Raw genomic sequence first — 19,082 nt, forward strand, 5'->3', positions numbered from 1 at the left:
CTTCTCTGACCGTGGGGATTCTTCAGGCAGGAATATTGGAGTGGCTTGCCATGCCCTACTTCATCCGTTCTAAAAGATAGACAGTAGTAGGGAGTCTTCTATAAATAGTTTTCCCTTTTGTTAGTGGTTGTGATCTTTGGATAAAGAGGGAAGTATATTCAGAATTGCTTCACAAAGGGCAATCAGTTGTTGTTACTTGTGATTATTTAGATTATTTAAATGTAAGTAGGTCTGATATTATCAGTAAATATCTGTTTAATTACCTTGTACTATTAAGTGAGTAAACTGAAAATGTTCATCACTTCTATGGCTTAATTTTGTATATTCCCACTTGATAAAGTTCTTGTACTTCACCTTAGACTCTGCAAGGCTTTTTGTTAAATACAGATTTGGAGTCTTCTCAAATATGAAAATGGTTTTTATTTCTTCTAGAGATGATGTTCTGCAGAGTCTGACTATAGTCCACAACTGTTTAATTGGCTCAGGAAACCTCCTACCTCCATTGAAAGGAGAGCCGGTTACTAACTTGTAAGTAAAGAGAACTATTTTATATATTTTGCTATCTTGGCATTTGGCATATATTTTAAGACTTAGTCACATAATGAGTCACTGGTTCTGTTATTGGTTTGTTTCTGTATAACTTTAACCTTTTTGTCAATGCTAGGCTAAAAATAACTGAGGCACAGTTTAGGTCTATAAACTTTAGGGCTTTATTCAGATTTTGCATATGGTACTAGGATCGAGTAACTTCTAGTGATAATCAGTTGTAAAATATCAACTTAGAGCTATTAAGTCTGTTAGGTTACTGAGTTAATTGAGATAAATTCTTTTTAAAAAGAAAGAAAAGCACTCTTTTTTTTGGTCTATCACTGGTAAGGATTTTGTAGCAAAAAACCTGGGGTAGTTTATTTTTAATAAAAATTTGTTCTCTGTTTTTCATTGATGTTGAACCTTTGAGACCCACCAAGTTGCTTTTATTAATTTAAGTGCTTTTCAGAGTATTATTTTGAATGAATGCCTTGATTTAGTCCATTGTCAGTACTACCATTTAAGTTGAAAAAATTAAAATGAAAGCAGCAATATCCAACTCGTAGGTCACTTACCAAGTAGTAGATGCTAGTCTCAACATCCCATCTTAGATCATTTTCTCTGAACTCCAGTATCTCATTTCTGAGAAAGTTACTGAGAATCACACAAAAATAAGGAAGGAACCCTTGCCCTCTGAGAAGAACACAATGGGAGAATTATTTGTTGATTTTGCAACAAGAATCTTAAGCTTCAAGGAGTGGTTTTAAAATGGCTTGCTTGTCTTTCCGTTTCCTACATAATTAGTCATTTGGAGTCATACTTTATTCATAATTCCCACTTATTTCACTTATCTAAAAACTGTTTCTAAGTACTGAACTTTTTAGATTACTCATTAGATTTAAGAGGGAGAAGTAGGGTCATTTCAGGTAAGGAAATCAATTTTAAGTTTGTCTAGAAATTTACTGAATTCTTTTAAAGAACTTCTGTTTTTCATCAAGCTTTATAGTTGATATAAGAGCAACTTTACCAAAATTCATTTTTTCAAGAGATTTTATTTAAACACTGTTTTAAAGTGAGAGACCTACAGAAATGGTTTTGATTTTCCTGATGCTCTTTAATAATATATAATATAGTGAGAACATAACTTCAGGCTAAGGTGTACCAAAAAGCTGCTTCACACATCAGTTGATTATATCAGTAAACTTAGTTCTGCTTAAACATGTTGAGAAGGGTGGTCCTTTAATTCAGTAGTTTTGTCAGAGAACAAAGGCATGTACCTTTTGTGTATGTAATTAGAGGACTCTTTAGTATTGAATGATGAATAGGATACATTGCTGAAGGGTCAGCTCAAAAGGCTTAGAGATTTAGGTTGAAGTTCATATCAGCATAGAGCCAAGTGCTCTGTGTTAGTAAACTGAAGCAAAGTCTGCGTCAGGACGAAAGTTCCATATATTTGGTTATTACAAAGCTAGTTAGATTTGTATGTAGTGAAATGCATTTTCAATAAGGAAAACAGTGCCTAATTATAAAAAGTGTATTAAGACCCCCTTTACTATACATTATAAGCTATAAAATTGACATGAATATCCCTTTATAGGTTTTTTTTCCAGGAAAGATATTTTAGATTTAAAAGTTTAGGGACTTCCCAGATGATCCAGGGGTTAAGAATCTGCCCTCCAATTAAGGGGGCGTGGGATCCATCCCAGGCTGGGGACCCGAGATCCCGCATGCCGTGGAGCTGCAGAACCCATGTCTCTCACCTAGAGAGCCTTCACCGCACCCAAGAGCTCTTGTGCCATAACTAAGACCCAACACAACCGTGAACAAATAAATATATGTTCAATGTGTTGTGTTTTAGAATTTTCACTTAGAGTAAAATTTTAACATAATGTAATGAAGTAATACAAAATTATGTTAATATAAATATGATTATAAATATAAAATGTTTTCTTGTATATTTAATAGCACATAGTAATGAAATAAAATATAAAACAAGGAAAACTTCAGTCATTTTAATCCTTGAACGATACACATATTTAGGGTTCTTTGTAGTTACATACCCACTCAGGCTCATGATTATACAAAGGACAGTCAGAGATGAATGAGCATTTCTTTGCCTTTGAATTGTAAGAAAAGAGAGTTTGTAAAGTCTTCCCTGGGCTTGAATTAGTTTGAAACAGAATTCTTTTTTTTTTTTAAACCAACTTCTAACTGGGATCACCTTCGTCTGAAATTTTAATTTATTTTGGCAATGTGTGAGTTTTTACATTGACTTTATATAACATTTCACCTTTTTTTTTGCAGATAGTAAGATAGTTTTCACCAAAGTATAATAAAACAAAGTTGGCCTTTTAAATTTCTAAAATGCTTATCCTAATATGGTCAATAATTATTAAAATCTCTTCAGTGTAAATTGATTTGAAAGAACTAATCAAATAATGTCAGTTGATGGTGCCATTCATTGTTGTGTAATACTAAATCATACTGCCTAGTGCGAAGAACGAAGATCTGCAGCATAATTCTTGGAGATGACCAGTAGCAGGTCAACCGGAAACTAGGAGACGAAAAGAACTCTTTATTTTGGACATGAGTTACTCCAGAGGAGATAGAATAAAATGTACCTAGTTGGGGAGAAAAGGAAGCACGTAACGGTGACCAGTGCTTTACTGTAATGCCTAAGATGTCTGAGGAAGTCACTCCTGTTAATGTCAAGAGTGACTGTGGTAATTGGCTGTGGTATTGTAGGACATTATGCATTTTCTGAAATACCAGACCAATTTTTGGAAGCATCTAGCAGCTCAGTTCTTTTTTTAAAAAAAATTAACCTTACATTTTTTCTTGCATAAATCTCAGTTAGGTAAAATATTCTAGATGCTTTAAGTATTTTTTGTCAGATCACTTATTATTAAGTTTGTCTTGCACATATATTAGTAGTATTAGCCTTCTGGCAAATTGCAGCAATAAAAAACCACAAATTTAGTTCAGTTCTGAATTTTCCTGTAAGGAACTCTTAGTTCCTGATAGAGGATATGGGATGGTCTCAAAACCCCATTGTTGAGGGAAATAGCTACCACATGTGAAAAACAATTTTCTGTGCTATATAATTATAGAGATTGAAAAAATAAAAAGCTTAGATGAGATGAGTTGATTGTCCTAAGTATTAATTACATACCTAATGGTATCTACATTGTACTTTTTGGCCTTTCGCATTATAAGGCTACTAAGTATCTTGTACATACTATAAATTTTACTGTTTCAAAGGATGGATGAAATAAGGGCCTTTGAGGGTAATAAAGAGTAAATTATTTTAGTTCAGTTTGAAATTTTAACAGTTTTGTCAGATACCAAGGTTACTGAATTAATCTTAAAATGTGACCTCTATTTTGCTCTTGGAACCTTTAGTTAATGATGTCATAGAAATATCTGTGATATAATTTATACTCATAGTTCTGCCTTTAAAGGTGTGGAAATTGGATTATGTCTTTTCAGGGTCATATAGGAATTTTGGACACTTGCCTTTAATCCTCAAATCGTCATTAATGTCTCCTTTTGCAGTCCATTCTTTAGACTCTTTTAGGTCTAACCAGCTATCGCAGGATGCAAAAAACTAACATCTATAAAAACAGGGTTACTCAAGGTAGAGGAGTCATCATTTTTCATCTCAAATATTTCTTCTTTACTTTGTGCCCCCTTTCCTCTGATAGATCTGTTAAGTCATTCTTAGTTAAATCATTCTTAGGATCTCAGCTTTTACTAACTTTTCACTGGAAAAAAAAAATTCATATTTAAGGTCTAAGAGTTGAGACCATTTCATGAATATGTGAAAGGATGTGTTGTTATGCGCTGAGGGGCAGGGCTAGCTAACCTCTCTTGGCACCTCCAGGAAACTACCCAGCTCTGCTGGGGGAGCTGCACACAGAAAAAGGAAACAGTTACTACTCCACGGTGAGTAACCCTGTTTTCTCCTTATTTCACCTTCTGACTGTTTTCATTGATTTTTAAAAATTTGTGTGTCAGACATGGAAGTAGCTCTTAGGCTCCAAGTTCGTTTTAAACCTAGCGGTATGTAAGGTTCTCTTTACTTGGCAAACTGTCTCACATGGTAGAGCAAGAGCCAGCCTTTGATTTGTGTTTATAGCTATTGCCAGTGCCCAGGATTGAACAGGATAACAGACAAAGGAATAGGTCAGTTGTCTGTTGTGAAACACTTGTTACCTTGAGGGGAAAAAAAAAGATCTGTTAGTGGCTTGGCTTTTATACCTTTTATGTTTGTTTTTATTTGGGAGGGGAGGGATTTGGGGAAGGGTAAGCTGTTCTTCCACTTCCAGACAGGAAGAATTATTGTTTGCAGTTGTTCTGTGACAGTTCAGCTAGCTTTCATATGCGTATTTGATTTGTACTGTATATTTTGTTTTTATGTTATTGGTCATTTCTTCCTTTTTCATCATCCTTTCTTTCCCACCAGTGATTATTTTCGTAGTTCTACTCTAATCAGATCTAAAGATTGTCATCCTGTGGTACAAATAACATAGTTGTAGAAAACTTTGTTTTTTAAGTGGTGCAAATATTAAACACATTTTGTTGTAAATTAGATGGCTTGGTGGTACTGTGTAGTTGCTGTGAACCTGATCTAACTTGATTATTATTGTATAGTTAATATTATTTGTAATATGCTGTGTTGAAATTATTTGTCAGAATTTTATTTTTATGTTACTGTTTGTAAAAATGAACCAATGAATGAGTAGAATGAATTTCACTTGAGGTGGAGGAGTCATGGTATTTGATTTAAATTATATGTATTGTTACTATAGTATTTAATCAGAATGCAGATCTATAATTGTTGATGGCACTTTAAGTCTACTTGGCAAAGATTATGTACATAACTAAAAGTTACAAGAGCAGTTTTAAGTATGGGAGAGTACAGCCCAGCACACATAGACTTAAAATGTAGTACCCACGAAGAGGTACAAGTCTTATTTGAGTAATGGAGAGAGATTTCTTTTAGAAAATTCTTCTTTTAAAGAAAGATCAGAAAAAATATTTAATATAAATATTTGTACTGAGAAACATTCAGTGTAAAAGGTGTCAGTACAATCAGTTTAATTAATCTGTTAGATAAGGGATCAGTTAAAGCTGAATCTTAGATAAATAAGCATAAAAGAAACTTGAGATGGATAAAAACAAATAAAGCTGAAATATATGTCTAAACAGATGCCTTCTATGCACTTGAGATATGTAAGATGTGTTATAATTCAGGTTTTAAAAGTAAAAGCTGAAGCCATTTTAATTTAAATAAACTACTTAAATATTTTCCATACAGGTTGATATGTTTTTAGATAATTGTGTAATAAGTGATAGTATTTTTCCAATTTTCTGATAGGGAAACAGTTCAGAGTGACACGTGGATTTTTACAACATCGGGACCCTTAGATGAGACTTGTTTTTAAATGTGGTTACAGTCAGAAAGGCATATTAAAAAAACATTTCAGATTCCTAACTGATAGCCTTTTGTTTGCTTGTGTGTTTGATACAGTACAAAAATTTTCAGGATAGTTTATTATAGAGATTGCTTTTAAAAAACTCATTTGTTAAGAGTAATTTTGTGACAATAATTAGAATGCATGCTTGGTTCAATATTATGTGGTACTAGGTATGGGTTGGGCAAGGTATGTTTATTAGCAGCAAGGAGGAGACCTTGTGATAGCTTGTGACAAGTACTTCCCCTGCTCTGTGGGGGTGGGGATTAACAGTTTTATGCCTAATGCTTGTGACTATTTGAGTACAGCCTTTTCTCTTTCTTGGCGAAATCTAATTTCAGTAAAGATGCTGAACTCCCCTTGAAGTTCACTGTGAAAGAATCTGATCTTATTTTTTACTGACTAGACTCTGTATGCATATATATTTTTCAATCATACACATTTTTATAGAATGTTCAAGTTTGCACGCTGTTGCCAAAAGTTGAAACTTTATGGAGTGAAAACAAGATTTTAAGACCAATTTGAATTTGAACTTGAAATTCTCTGAAAAGCAAATTAACATTTTATATTAAGAAATATTACCATTCTTTGTTATATTCTGTAGATTTGGTTTGGAAACTTGAGACAGTACAGTTGCCGTCCTAAGCACTACATCATGGCCAAGAACATAGTTAAATAATTGGGTTTTAGTAATCTTAATGTTATTTACCCGTTTAGATAAACCCCAGAATCCATAGCAACCAATTATTAGGATAAAGATAACTTAGTTCAACTTAAAAAAGAAAAGATACAGTATTGGTGGGGGGTGTTGATTTAAAAATAGTTTTTCTTCTTTACAAGTAGTAGTTCATGAATTACAAGCAATAATTATAAAACTTCTATTTATTACTAATTAGCCCTGTATAGGATACTCTTATCTCATGTTTCCTTAGCAATTTGCTCCTTTCTTCCTTTTCTTAGAAAGTATTAAAATATTTGTTTATAAAAAGTTATTGAATTGAATCATATTTTGAAATAAAATGTTTGTCATTAAAAAATTTATATTTCAGATATAAAAATTCATATTCCCCAGTAGAATCTGTCCTTAGGTACCTAAAATGTGACTTTGAATGTGGTATTTTTACATATGAACATCTTCAGAAGTAGTGGTATTTTATTGCAGGTGTTAGGAGAGATCACTTTAGCTGGTTGTAAGAGGAAGAGTGATGATTATCTAAAGAAGCTTGTCTGCTATATATTTTACAGTAAAATTTGATGGTGATTTTTTTTGGTGTTTATTTTAACCATTATTATAACATTGAAAGTTTACTATTTCTTGTATAAATGTTTATCATCAGTCTTAAGCTTTTACACTTGTATATTGAATATCAGTGTTATGTTCATTTGGGCAGTGAATTCCACCCCCCCAAAATCATTACATTTAATTAACATTTTTTTGAAGATGAATAATACTGTACTTACTGAAACAGATAGACCATTAGTCTTCACAAGGCTAGAGTAAAGAAAGTGTTGAAGATGAGAGATCTGTGTTAAAGATGATCATCTAAACATTCTAGCAATGACCTTTTTCCCTTTAAACCTCCTTTTTTGGTATTGTTAATAAATACAGGCATTCTTGTCTTTATACAGGGTACCAAGTATGGTGTCCTTGGAAGAGACAAAGTTATATACTGGACTTGAATATGGTATGTGAATCCTAATCTGAATAAATCTGTGTGGATTATTTTTATCAGTTACTTTACAAGAGTTAATTGTAACTCTTTTACAATTCTGTAGTTACAACTTTTCTAGTCTCTTTCATATGTAAAGTGAATATTAATACACAATATTGTCTTTGCTTTTTCTGGAGAAAGTGGGGAATCATTAGATAAAGAATAGCCATTAAAGGGTAGATGCTTTCCGTGTGCAAAGGGAGACTTGCGTATATTGTAATGCTCATTTATGGTTACAGTGGTTATTCTATACTTGAGCTAAACCCTTGTATATTCAACTTATGCAAAACATTTAGTGTTAATTTAATGTTCTGAATCTAACATTAATTAATTTAGCACACTTCCTGATTGCTGGATTAACGTTGGAGTTCATTGCATATATTAATTAATTAGATGTAACTTTTGTTTGTTTGATTTGGTCACCACAACTGATTAAAGAATCGTATGCATTTTTGGTCCGTAATTAGTGACTAGAGCCTTTGAAATACAGGCAAAGACAGTTTTGTCTCCCTCCTCCTTGCCTGCCTAATAATAAAGGTTTATAAGCAGGTTCTTGTAACTGTGCAGGTTTTAAAAGATATTCTGTATCATGCCAAGCTACTAACCAACTATGATAAAGACAGATCCATTTTTTTTTTACATTTTTATTGGAAGTATAGTTGCAATTAATTTACAGTGTTGTATTAATTTGAAGTGTACAGCAAAGTGAATCTGTTACACATATGTATCTACTCTTTTTAGATTCTTTTCCATATACAGACCCATTTATTTTCTTCCTGGATACATTATCTCTTCTTGACATAACTGCTAATATAAACTTCAAAGCTCTGGGCTGCATTCAGTGTGTGTAAAATGCCTTTTCTCATTTTTTAAAAATAGATCTATCCAGAGAGAACTACCGAGAAACAATTGCTAGGGTCATAAGGAAACTTCTTAGTAAGTACATACATGTATTTAACTAATTATTTTTTACTAAGTATATGGAAATTTTATAGCATATGTGCTTTTACTTCACCATTTAAAAATTATAAATGGTGAGAATATCAGGTGGTGGGTTTTTTTTTTCCGTTCTTTTCTAGTATATCAGGAGTCCTATGGTAATTTAAAATATTTAAACAAAAATTCTTTTCCTCCTATTATAGACCACATACTTAATAATTCAGAAGATGATACCAAGTCCTTGTTTCTTATCATAAAGGTACAATTGTTACTTACACAGTTGCATGGTTATTAATATGACCAGATTTGATGTGACAACTCATAAATATAAAATCTGAAATTCTTTGGCACAGATTATTGGAGACCTTTTGCAGTTCCAAGGATCTCACAAGCATGAATTTGACTCTCGTTGGAAAAGCTTTAACCTAGTAAAGAAATCAATGGAAAATCGGGTCAGTATTTTCACTTAAAACTCAGAATTTATTTTAAAGGTATATAATATTGATATAACCACCTAATTTAGCATTTGTTCAGCACATAGAGGAAGTTTCCCTGTAAGTAAAAATAGTAGATTTTCAAATACTATATCCTGGCATAATCAAAAGGATCCTGGAAATAAATACGCTTTACTGAAACCTCTTCTGTCAATTTCCGTACTAGTCTCTGAACTCTCAATGGCAATTTGGAGTATGATAACTTGGCAACCGCATTCTCGCTATCATATAAGAACCTAAAGGAATGAAAAGTAGAAATTGCCCATAGGTGTGAATTTAAAGCGTTGTGTTTTATTTAATCTTAATTGGTTCTCCAGGAGATGTCAATATAAGATCTCCTGGGAGCAGGGAAAAAAGGATAACTTAAACCAGCCATTTGATGATCATAGCACAGTTCTTCATTGGGAGACTTTTTTTGGAAATTGAGACTGTAAAGGTTTTACGAGTTTGTTGTTTAGGCATGGGGTACTACATATTTTAAACAAAGAGATTGACATGGGAAAAGGCAAGGAGATGTACCAACATGGACTGTCTTAGGGAACAGTAGTTGTAGGTAGGAGTGGTAGGAGGCAAACTAGGTCAGTTCTAGTTTTGTCCCAAGAATGTGCTCCAGTTCTACATTCAGCAGTGGGGAAATCCTTAAAAGTTCTTAAGTAGATCTGATGTGAATATTGAGAGGATGAACATGCAGTTCAGTGGGTTTTAAAAAGCTCTGCCACTGCTGTAAGAATAAGCAGTAGGCAGACGAGCCTGGAAGTCAAGAGGCTTTAGTAATAGTTCAGATGGGAAAGCATAGCCTGTGCTAGGGTGGAGGTAAGGGGTTTTGAAAATGAAAGAACTGGCGGGGGCTTGATATCCAATTAGATTAAGGTATAAAAGAGGAATCTGGGTTCCAGACTTCTTCCTTTAGTGACTGGGTAGAAGATTGGGGGTAGGGGAAAACTTAAAAGGTAATTTTTACAAAAGTAAAAGATGTTATATTCTGTAGTAAACATATACAATTACCCAGAAAGGCTATTTATAAATGTAGTAGAGTCAATAAATTTTCTTAGGGGCTGGTGTTGTATTTATAGTATTAGTATTGTATTTGGTTGAATAAAGACCAGCTGCACTGCTCTCCTGCACATGGATTTGTTAATAAATCATCAGAAAAAGTGGGTGTTGGATGAGCTATTTAAAGGGAATATTCCTACAATTAGCCATGAAATTAATAATATATTTTAAAATATGTCTCATATTATTTTAGAATAAGTGAAACACCTCCACTCCCCACAAGCCCTTCCTGTACCTTCTTTGAGCTAATGTTTTTGTTAAGGGATTCGGAGGACCCCACTGTTGAGGCATTCATGGAAGATGCTCAAGTGTTTGCCACTCTGTTTTTCAGCTTCATGGGAAAAAACAACATATCAGAGCACTATTGATTGACAGAGTAATGTTGCAACATGAGGTAAATAGCTTTTTAAAATCAAGATACCTTTTGCGGGGAGGGGCATGCCTTGCATGCGGCTTGTGAGACCTCAGTTCACCAGCTAGGGATTCAACCTGAGCCACAGCAGTGAAAACCTGGAATCCTAACCACTAGGCCACCAAGGAACTCGCCATGATGACTTTTTTAAAATGACAGTTTTTCAGATACATATTTAATTATTGGTGTTATGTCATAATTAAATGAACTTTTATTAAAAACTTTGAGATTTGATTTACACTGGTCTCTTTTTTTAGCTGCGAACACTAACTGTTGAGGGTTGCGAATACAAAAAGATACATCAAGATATGATTAGAGATCTTCTTCGTTTATCTACAAGTTCATACAGTCAGGTAAGGCTAGTCCAGATACTCTGGACGTGTCCCCCTCTTACCCATTTTGTAACACTCAATCTAAAGTATCCCCATTTTGAGGAAAGGATAATTAGGGAGTTTGGGAATGTCATGTACACACTGCTGTATTTAAAATGGATAACCAACAAGGACCTACTGTAAAACATATGGAACTCTGCTCAGTGTTACGTGGCAGAATGGATACATGTACATGTATGGCTGAGTGCCTTGCTGTCTACCTAAAACTGTCATGTCACTGTTAATCAGCTATACTCTGATATAAAATAAAAAAATTTTTAAAAAAATTAAGTATCCCCATTTTAACAAGGAGATTTAAATAATTTATTAGCATCAAAAGTTTGTTTTAAATTACAAATACATGCAAATTAGTTTTGCTTCTCTTTTTAAAATAACGTTTATTTTTGCTGTTTATAATTGCTTCTCAAAATTTTTTTTGAAAAATATAACTAAAGTAGATAATGCTAATGTAGCTAGTATAATGTTGATACCACTTAAATCATATTATGAATACCAGCCTTTGAAGGCCATATAATTCTTCTGTGGCATTATGCTCGAGTTTAGGAAGCTGATGCCATGTGAGTTTGTGGGGTACATCCTTTTAGGTAGCATAGGACCAAAAATTCATAAGAGATTTATAAATAGCCAGTGAGTCTATAAATTAGGAAACCAGTCTAACCCAGAGATTTTGCCTGAAGTATTATTTTTAAAAGTTTGAAAAATGTACAGTATATTGCTTTTTACTATAATGAGCTGTTGTTCATTACTGTTTTGTTCATTGGTTATGAATTTATACTGAATCTTTTGTTTGGGTTCAAAATATGTGGCCTATACCTAAGGTTTGCATTAAAAAGTTTAAGTTGTTTTGTGTTTTGGAAAGTCTTTGATTTTCCTTATGTAGACACAAAGGCAGTCTGACTATTCTCATTAAGAATAACTCAGAATAAAAAGTTTAATAGTCTGCTGATTATGTTACTGAACAAATGCATATTGGTTCCGTTCAGTCTCTCTTTTAGCAAAAATGATTGAACAAGTGTAACTTAAACTTTAGATGTAGTTGGTGGTAGTTTGCTTTCCTTCTGATAAAAAGATTATTATTTACTCATTTTTGTTATGTGCTTTGGTATATTTTTCTGTTATCACAACAGCATGTAAATTACTACTGCTTTGTTTTAATCATTCATATGGAATTTTTTTTGTAGTTTTTCTACTGTTTAATAAACATCTATTCATAATTCTTTCTTTAGGTCAGAAATAAGGCCCAGCAAACATTTTTTGCTGCCTTGGGAGCATATAACTTCTGTTGCAGAGATATCATTCCCTTGGTTTTGGGGTTCTTACGACCTGATAGACAAGATGTCACTCAACAGCAGTTCAAGGTACAGTGTTTTTGTTTTTACTACAAAATTTTTCAACTGTGGAGAAAAAGTGAAAGAATTTCACAGTAATGGAATTGCTGACCCCCAAGGCAGGTATCTAATTCAAGAGGGTTATAGACAGTCTAACTCATTGGGTGATATGTTGTTGAGAGCAGTTTAAATGGACAAAATCAGACAGGTCAAGTAAGATTAAAATTGGAAACTGTGAAGTCAGTAAAATTGAAGTTACAGCGACCTTATAAGAACTGTAAAGAGGATTAGAGTCCAAGATGGTTAAGAAGCCAGATTGGAATTGTGAATGTTCAGGAAATAAAATGATTTGATCCTAATAGCTCTTTTTTATTAAAATGCATGCATACTTAGTCACTCAGTCATGTCTGACTCTTTGCAACCCTATAGAGTGTAACCCGCTAGGCTCCTCTGTCCATGGGATTTCTCAGGCAAGAATATTTAGAGTGGGTTGCCATTTCCTCCTCAAGGGAATCTTCCCAACCCAGGGATTGAACCTGCATCTCCTGTGTATCCTGCATTACAGGCAGTCTTTGCTCGATGAGCCTTTGAGGATGTCCTCAGTAAAATAGGGTACCTTAAAAAGAGGTATCTACTGTCATCAGAATCATTTTGATTAATTGAACTCCTATTTGTTGTTGTTCACTCCCTCAGTTGTGTCTGACTGTGACCCCACAAACTACAGACAGGCTTCCCTGTCCTTCACCATCTCCCAGAGCTTCTCACTCTCATGTCCTTTGAGTCAGTGATGCCATCCAACCATCTCGTCCTCTGTTATCCCCGTCTTCTATCTTGCATCTTTCCCAGCATCAAGATCTCTTCTAATGAATCGGGTCTGTGCATCAGGAGGCCAAATTATTGGAGCTTCAGCTTCAGCATCAGTCCTTCCAATGAATATTTAAGATTGATTTCCTTTAGAATTGACTGCCTTAATCTCCTTGCAGTCCAAGGAACTCTCAAGAGTCTTCTCTAACACCACAGTTCAAAAGCATCAATTCTTTGGCACTCAGTCTTCTTTATGGTCCAACTCTCAGATCCATACATCACTACTGGAAAAACAATAGCTTTGATTATACAGACCTTATTAGTATTAATAAAAAGTATGCAGTATAATGAAGTAACCTAATTTTTATATAATTAGGGAGATACTCGGCAACCAGATTTAACTACTGTTTTTTTAAGTACTCCAGACATTATACCCTGAAATGCAAAGAGTGGCAGATTTCACAGCCTTTATAAATGTAGTAGCAGAGAATTAGAATGGAAGCTAATATCCTTAAAAGCAAATCTTTACATTTCTGTACTAATAGCCGTTCTTTGAGCTACCCATCTGTTAAATGACTTAGAGAAAATATTACTGGATTGCACTTAAGTGTCAAGTTCAGATCTCTATAAAAGTAACATGTTAAATGTGTGAACCTGTTTTACTAACCAATACCAAGCATTTAAATAATCAGTGTTGAGTAGATTTGAAAATAACATGTAGGATTGTTGGCTACAACCAAACAGTGCCTTAGTTCTCATCTTCATTTTATCCTGCAGGGCGCCTTGTATTGTCTGCTTGGAAATCACAGTGGTGTATGCTTGGCAAACCTTCATGATTGGGACTGTATTGTACAGACTTGGCCAGCAATTGTTTCTTCTGGGCTTAGCCAAGCAATGTCCCTGGAAAAGCCATCAATAGTGAGGCTGTTTGATGATCTTGCAGAAAAGATTCATCGGCAATATGAAACAATTGGCTTGGACTTCACAGTAAGCAAAATCATTTTTTAAATTCAAACTTTAGTGCAAACACTGCTTTGTTAAAATGTTCTGATTTTTCTTGTCTCTTTTTCAGTAATCATTTTCTTGACATTTGATTCTTTCTTTTTTTTTTTAAGCATTTGTTTTCTCTTTCCTTTTAATGCTTTAGTCATCATTACTGTAAATGTCAGGGAGAAGTAGAAAGTTGAAGCATGGCCAGGAGAGAACTGGGTGGTTTTCTACCAAGAGGCCACAAAGTATATTACATTGTTGGCATTTGCCATTATTCCCTGTATGTCTGTGGCCTCATTTTTCTGAGAGTTGGTTCTACTTTAGGTGGTCAGTTTTACTAGTCAAAGTCACAGAAGATTGACTACAGGGTTTGTGACTTATAATTTATAGTGAAGATTAAAATTGGATGATTTGACAAATGAAAAAGTAAGTATCAGGTTCAGTAGAGCTAAGATGAGGATGCAGAGCAGATTATCATCTAAAAATTTTCAAATGCCTATTTACACACCCAACAGAATTGGGGATGGGTGAGAGATGTGAGTACAGTTGAATCCCCCTCTTTTCTGAAGTTATTTTGTTTTACATCTATCCTCAGTTTTAGAAATCACTGCTCTAAATGTATACCATTTTTGCAAAATATACTCTTACTATTTGTAACTGTCAGATTATACTTTCTTTAAAAAATTTTTTTTTAAACTTGAGGTGTAATTCACATACAAACACCTTTTTAACAAAACAGTTGTGTGCTTATAATCACAATAGTCTATGCACAGGGTTGTATAACCATCAGTACTCTAATTCTGGAACATTATAATTACTCAAAGAAACCTTATACCCAATAATAGTTGCTTCCCATTTCCCCATACTCGAAGGCCCTGGAAACTACTGACTTGCTCTTTTTCTCTGTTAATTTGCCTATTATGGACATTACATGTAAATGCAGTTATACGATTTGTGGCCGATTATATCTGGCTTCTGTCACTTAGCATAATGTTAAGATTTATACACGATATGTCCATACTTCATTTTCTTCCTGGCTTTTCTTTTTAATAAGATTCCAAAGTCATGTGTTGGAATAGCAGAATTACTTCAACAATCAAAAAACCCCTCTCTCAACCAAACAATGCTTAGCTCAGAAGAAATTAAAGAAGGACTTAAACGCCAACAAGGGAGGAATGTTGATGCCCTAAGGTAATTATTAATGCCTGCTTATCCAGACGTGTAATTTTATAGACAGTAGGTTTTAAATATCTCTCAAATAGTGATGCACTATAACTACCTAATGAGATTGACACATTGATACTGAAGAGATACCTAAATGTTAAGAGGTAGTTATTGTGAAGATCTGTTTGTCACTTTTAGCTATGGAGATAGAAAAACACCATCTTAAAATAATCATGCCATATGTTTTTTTCAGCATGAATTGATTTTTCTTTTAATATACATATTCCACTCATTAAATCTTAAATTTAAGTTCAATATATTTATCTCATCATAGCTGTTACAGTAGTAACCTTTTGATCAAATTTATATGAATTTGTTATCATGATATTAGTAAATTGCTTTTAGATTTTTGGAACCAAAGTACTTCAGCAGTAACACTCAAGCAGGAGCTTTCCCAACTTTGTTTTCTTTGCCTTATAAGTGTACTCATTAATTTTTTTCCCAGCATTTCTATATAAATAATAAACTTCATAGTCTACCTCATGTATACCTGGGTGTTGTGTAGATAGACCACTCCTGATTACCACTCACAGATTTCCTTTTGAATACCCACCCAGGAACAGTTCAGTTGCTCGGTATACCAGTGCTACTTTTTTTTCTCTCTCTACTTTTTCTCTCTTTTCTTATTTTCTTTTCGGTTTCACCCATCTGCTTACTTCACTCTGGCTTGTTTTTCATCAGACCCTTTATAGTCTGGTAATGAGGATGGTGAATTTGGCAGGAATTTGAATTACATTACATTTTTTATATTCATCTTAGCACTGTATTAAAATAGTAGTTCACCTGAAATTTTTTTTTTTTTAAGGAACTATGAAAATTTGGTTAACACTTTGCTAGATGGTGTGGAGCAGAGAAACTTGTAAGTGCAAAAAGAAGTATTTTTTTAATTCCCAATACTTTCATCTTCAATGTTATAGAGGATTTCTACCCTGAAGACCATGAATGACTGTCTGTGTGTTTTCTGATTTTTTTCCCACTCTCCCCTTTTCAGGCCCTGGAAATTTGAGCATATAGGCATTGGGCTTTTGTCTCTACTCTTGAGAGATGACAGAGTGTTGCCTCTTCGTGCCATACGTTTTTTTGTTGAGAATCTCAACCATGATGCAATTGTAGTTCGAAAGGTAGATATTTTATTTTAGCTATAATCTTGCCTTTGAGAATTTTTACACGTTGAAGTATATTGATTTGAAATCTACCTCTCTTGGATCAGAGATGGTAATAATTCATTCAACAAAGACATGAAGAGGTGTTCTCAGGTACTGTGAATTTCAACACTGGGGATATAGCAGGAAGCATGTTTATATGTTATTGGAAAGCCTGACTTAGAAAAATTAACCACAGCTACATTATAACATGTTACAGGAAGGAAAAGGTGTCTGAGGGATCCAGATTTTTGGTTTTACTTGAAAACTATCTGAGGCGGGTGACCTGGCCTGGCACACTGGGGAAAGATCCCTAGGAGGAAATGTCTAGACTAAGATAGGAATTGGTTTAACAAAGAAAGGATACAGGTTGTTTAGGCAGAGCCTTGCATGGGTGAGGGTTCAACAGTAAGAACTGGAAACAACTCAGCCCAAATCAGAGTTAGCACTCACGTGACTGCTATCACGTGTCACATGTCACGTGGGTGAGGTATTTCTCTGCTTTTGAGAGAAACAAAACTCAAGCTTCTGCTTTGGGTCAAGGTAGCAACCCTTTGAGAGACATAAAATGTACCTTACCTGCTTCTTTTCTAGATGGCAATCTCAGCTGTTGCTGGTATTCTTAAGCAGCTAAAAAGAACCCACAAAAAACTGACCGTCAGTCCCTATGAAATCAGTAAGTATTACCAATGTGATGAATAGTGCTTCTTAGTCAGACTTGGAAAGCTTCTTTGAAATGTATAGATTACAGTTCTTGATCCAAATATTTTTCTGTACCAAGTATAGAAGTATAGATTTTTTTTTTTACTTAAAAAAAGATAATTGTTTGGCTGTGCCAGAGCTTAGTTGTAGCATGCAAGATTTTGTTTTACCGTGCTAGATGTTCAGTTGCAGCATGCGAACTCTTAGTTGTGATATATGTAGGATCTAGTTCCCTGACCAGGGATCGAACCTAGACTCCCTCCATTGGGAGTACAGAGTCTTAGCCACTGGACACCAGGGAAAGCCCTTCAGTTCAGTTCAGTTCAGTCGCTCGGTCGTCTCTGACTCTTTGTGACCCCATGAATCGCAGCACGCCAGGCCTCTCTGTCCATCACCATCTCCCGGAGTTCACTCAGACTCACACCAATCGAGTCCGTGATGCCATCCAGCCATCTCATCCTCTGTCGTCCCCTTCTCCTCCTGCCCCCAATCCCTCCCAGCATCAGAGTCTTTTCCAATGAGTCAACTCTTCACATGAGGTGGCCAAAGTACTGGAGTTTCAGCTTTAGCATCATTCCTTCCAGAGAAATCCCAGGGCTGATCTCCTTCAGAATGGACTGGTTGGATCTCCTTGCAGACCAAGGGACTCTCAAGAGTCTTCTCCAACACCACAGTTCAAAAGCATCAATTCTTCAGCGCTCAGCCTTCTTCATAGTCCAACTCTCACATCCATACATGACCACAGGAAAAACCATAGCCTTGACTAGACAGACCTTAGTCAGCAAAGTAATGTTTCTGCTTTTGAATATGCTGTCTAGGTTGGTCATAACTTTTCTTCCAAGGAGTAAGTGTCTTTTAATTTCATGGCTGCAATCACCATCTGCAGTGATTTTGGAGCCCCCAAAAATAAAGTCTGACACTGTTTCCACTGTTTCCCCATCTATTTCCCATGAAGTGATGGGACCGGATGCCGTGATCTTCGTTTTCTGAATGTTGAGCTTTAGGCCAACTTTTTCATTGTCCTCTTTCACTTTCATCAAGAAGCTTTTTAGTTCCTCTTCACTTTCTGCCATAAGGGTGGTGTCATCTGCGTATCTGAGGTGATTGATATTTCTCCCGGCAATCTTGATTCCAGCTTGTGTTTCTTCCAGTCCAGCGTTTCTCATGATGTACTCTGCATATAAGTTAAATAAGCAGGGTGACAAGATACAGCCTTGATGTACTCCTTTTCCTATTTGGAACCAGTCTGTTGTTCCATGTCCAGTTCTAACTGCTGCTTCCTGACCTGCATACAGATTTTTCAAGAGGCAGGTCAGGTGGTCTGGTATTCCCATCTCTTTCAGAATTTTCCACAGTTTATTGTGATCCACACTGTCAAAGGCTTTGGCATAGTCAGTAAAGCAGAAATAGATGTTTTCCTGAAACTCTCTTGCTTTTTCCATGATCCAGTAGATGTTGGCAATTTGATCTCTTGTTCCTCTGCCTTTTCTAAAACCAGCTTGAACATCAGGAAGTTCATGGTTCACGTATTGCTAAAGCCTGGCTTGGAGAATTTTGAGCATTACTTTACTAGCATGCCTAGGAAGACTTTAATTCTAAGTATGAAATAATATTATAAAGGGAAAACAGTTGACCTAGTAAAAACTAGTGATGACAATGTTTATAAAACAGATGGCTCTTTGTGTCTTTATAATACATAAAATGTGTACCTTTTACATACTCTGGATACACGTTATCTACTTCTTATTTGTCTCACCAGTTAAGCAATTGCAGTAGTTATTTCTCAAACAGTGTTTCAGACGAGATCGGGCGCGTTCAGGGTGGTATGGCCGTAGACTCAAACAGTATTTCAAAGACTTAAATGCAATTACCATTAATTCATCAA

The 19,082-nt window shown here is 34.8% G+C and overlaps 1 protein-coding gene across 1 annotated transcript in view; it reads left to right on the forward strand.

Moving 5' to 3' along the window:
* PSME4 (proteasome activator subunit 4) overlaps positions 1-19,082 on the forward strand; it is a 96,107-nt gene that overhangs the window by 51,364 nt on the left and 25,661 nt on the right. The window contains exons 20-32 of the mRNA XM_068987673.1: positions 433-528; positions 7,635-7,690; positions 8,597-8,653; positions 8,860-8,915; positions 9,010-9,108; positions 10,535-10,597; positions 10,873-10,968; positions 12,234-12,365; positions 13,917-14,126; positions 15,184-15,320; positions 16,159-16,212; positions 16,345-16,474; positions 17,090-17,171. Coding sequence (XP_068843774.1) covers positions 433-528; positions 7,635-7,690; positions 8,597-8,653; positions 8,860-8,915; positions 9,010-9,108; positions 10,535-10,597; positions 10,873-10,968; positions 12,234-12,365; positions 13,917-14,126; positions 15,184-15,320; positions 16,159-16,212; positions 16,345-16,474; positions 17,090-17,171 — 1,268 coding nt within the window. The remainder of the gene's footprint in view (positions 1-432; positions 529-7,634; positions 7,691-8,596; positions 8,654-8,859; positions 8,916-9,009; positions 9,109-10,534; positions 10,598-10,872; positions 10,969-12,233; positions 12,366-13,916; positions 14,127-15,183; positions 15,321-16,158; positions 16,213-16,344; positions 16,475-17,089; positions 17,172-19,082) is intronic.

Source organism: Capricornis sumatraensis, chromosome 1, assembly GCF_032405125.1.
Source record: "Capricornis sumatraensis isolate serow.1 chromosome 1, serow.2, whole genome shotgun sequence".
Lineage (NCBI taxonomy): Eukaryota > Metazoa > Chordata > Mammalia > Artiodactyla > Bovidae > Capricornis > Capricornis sumatraensis.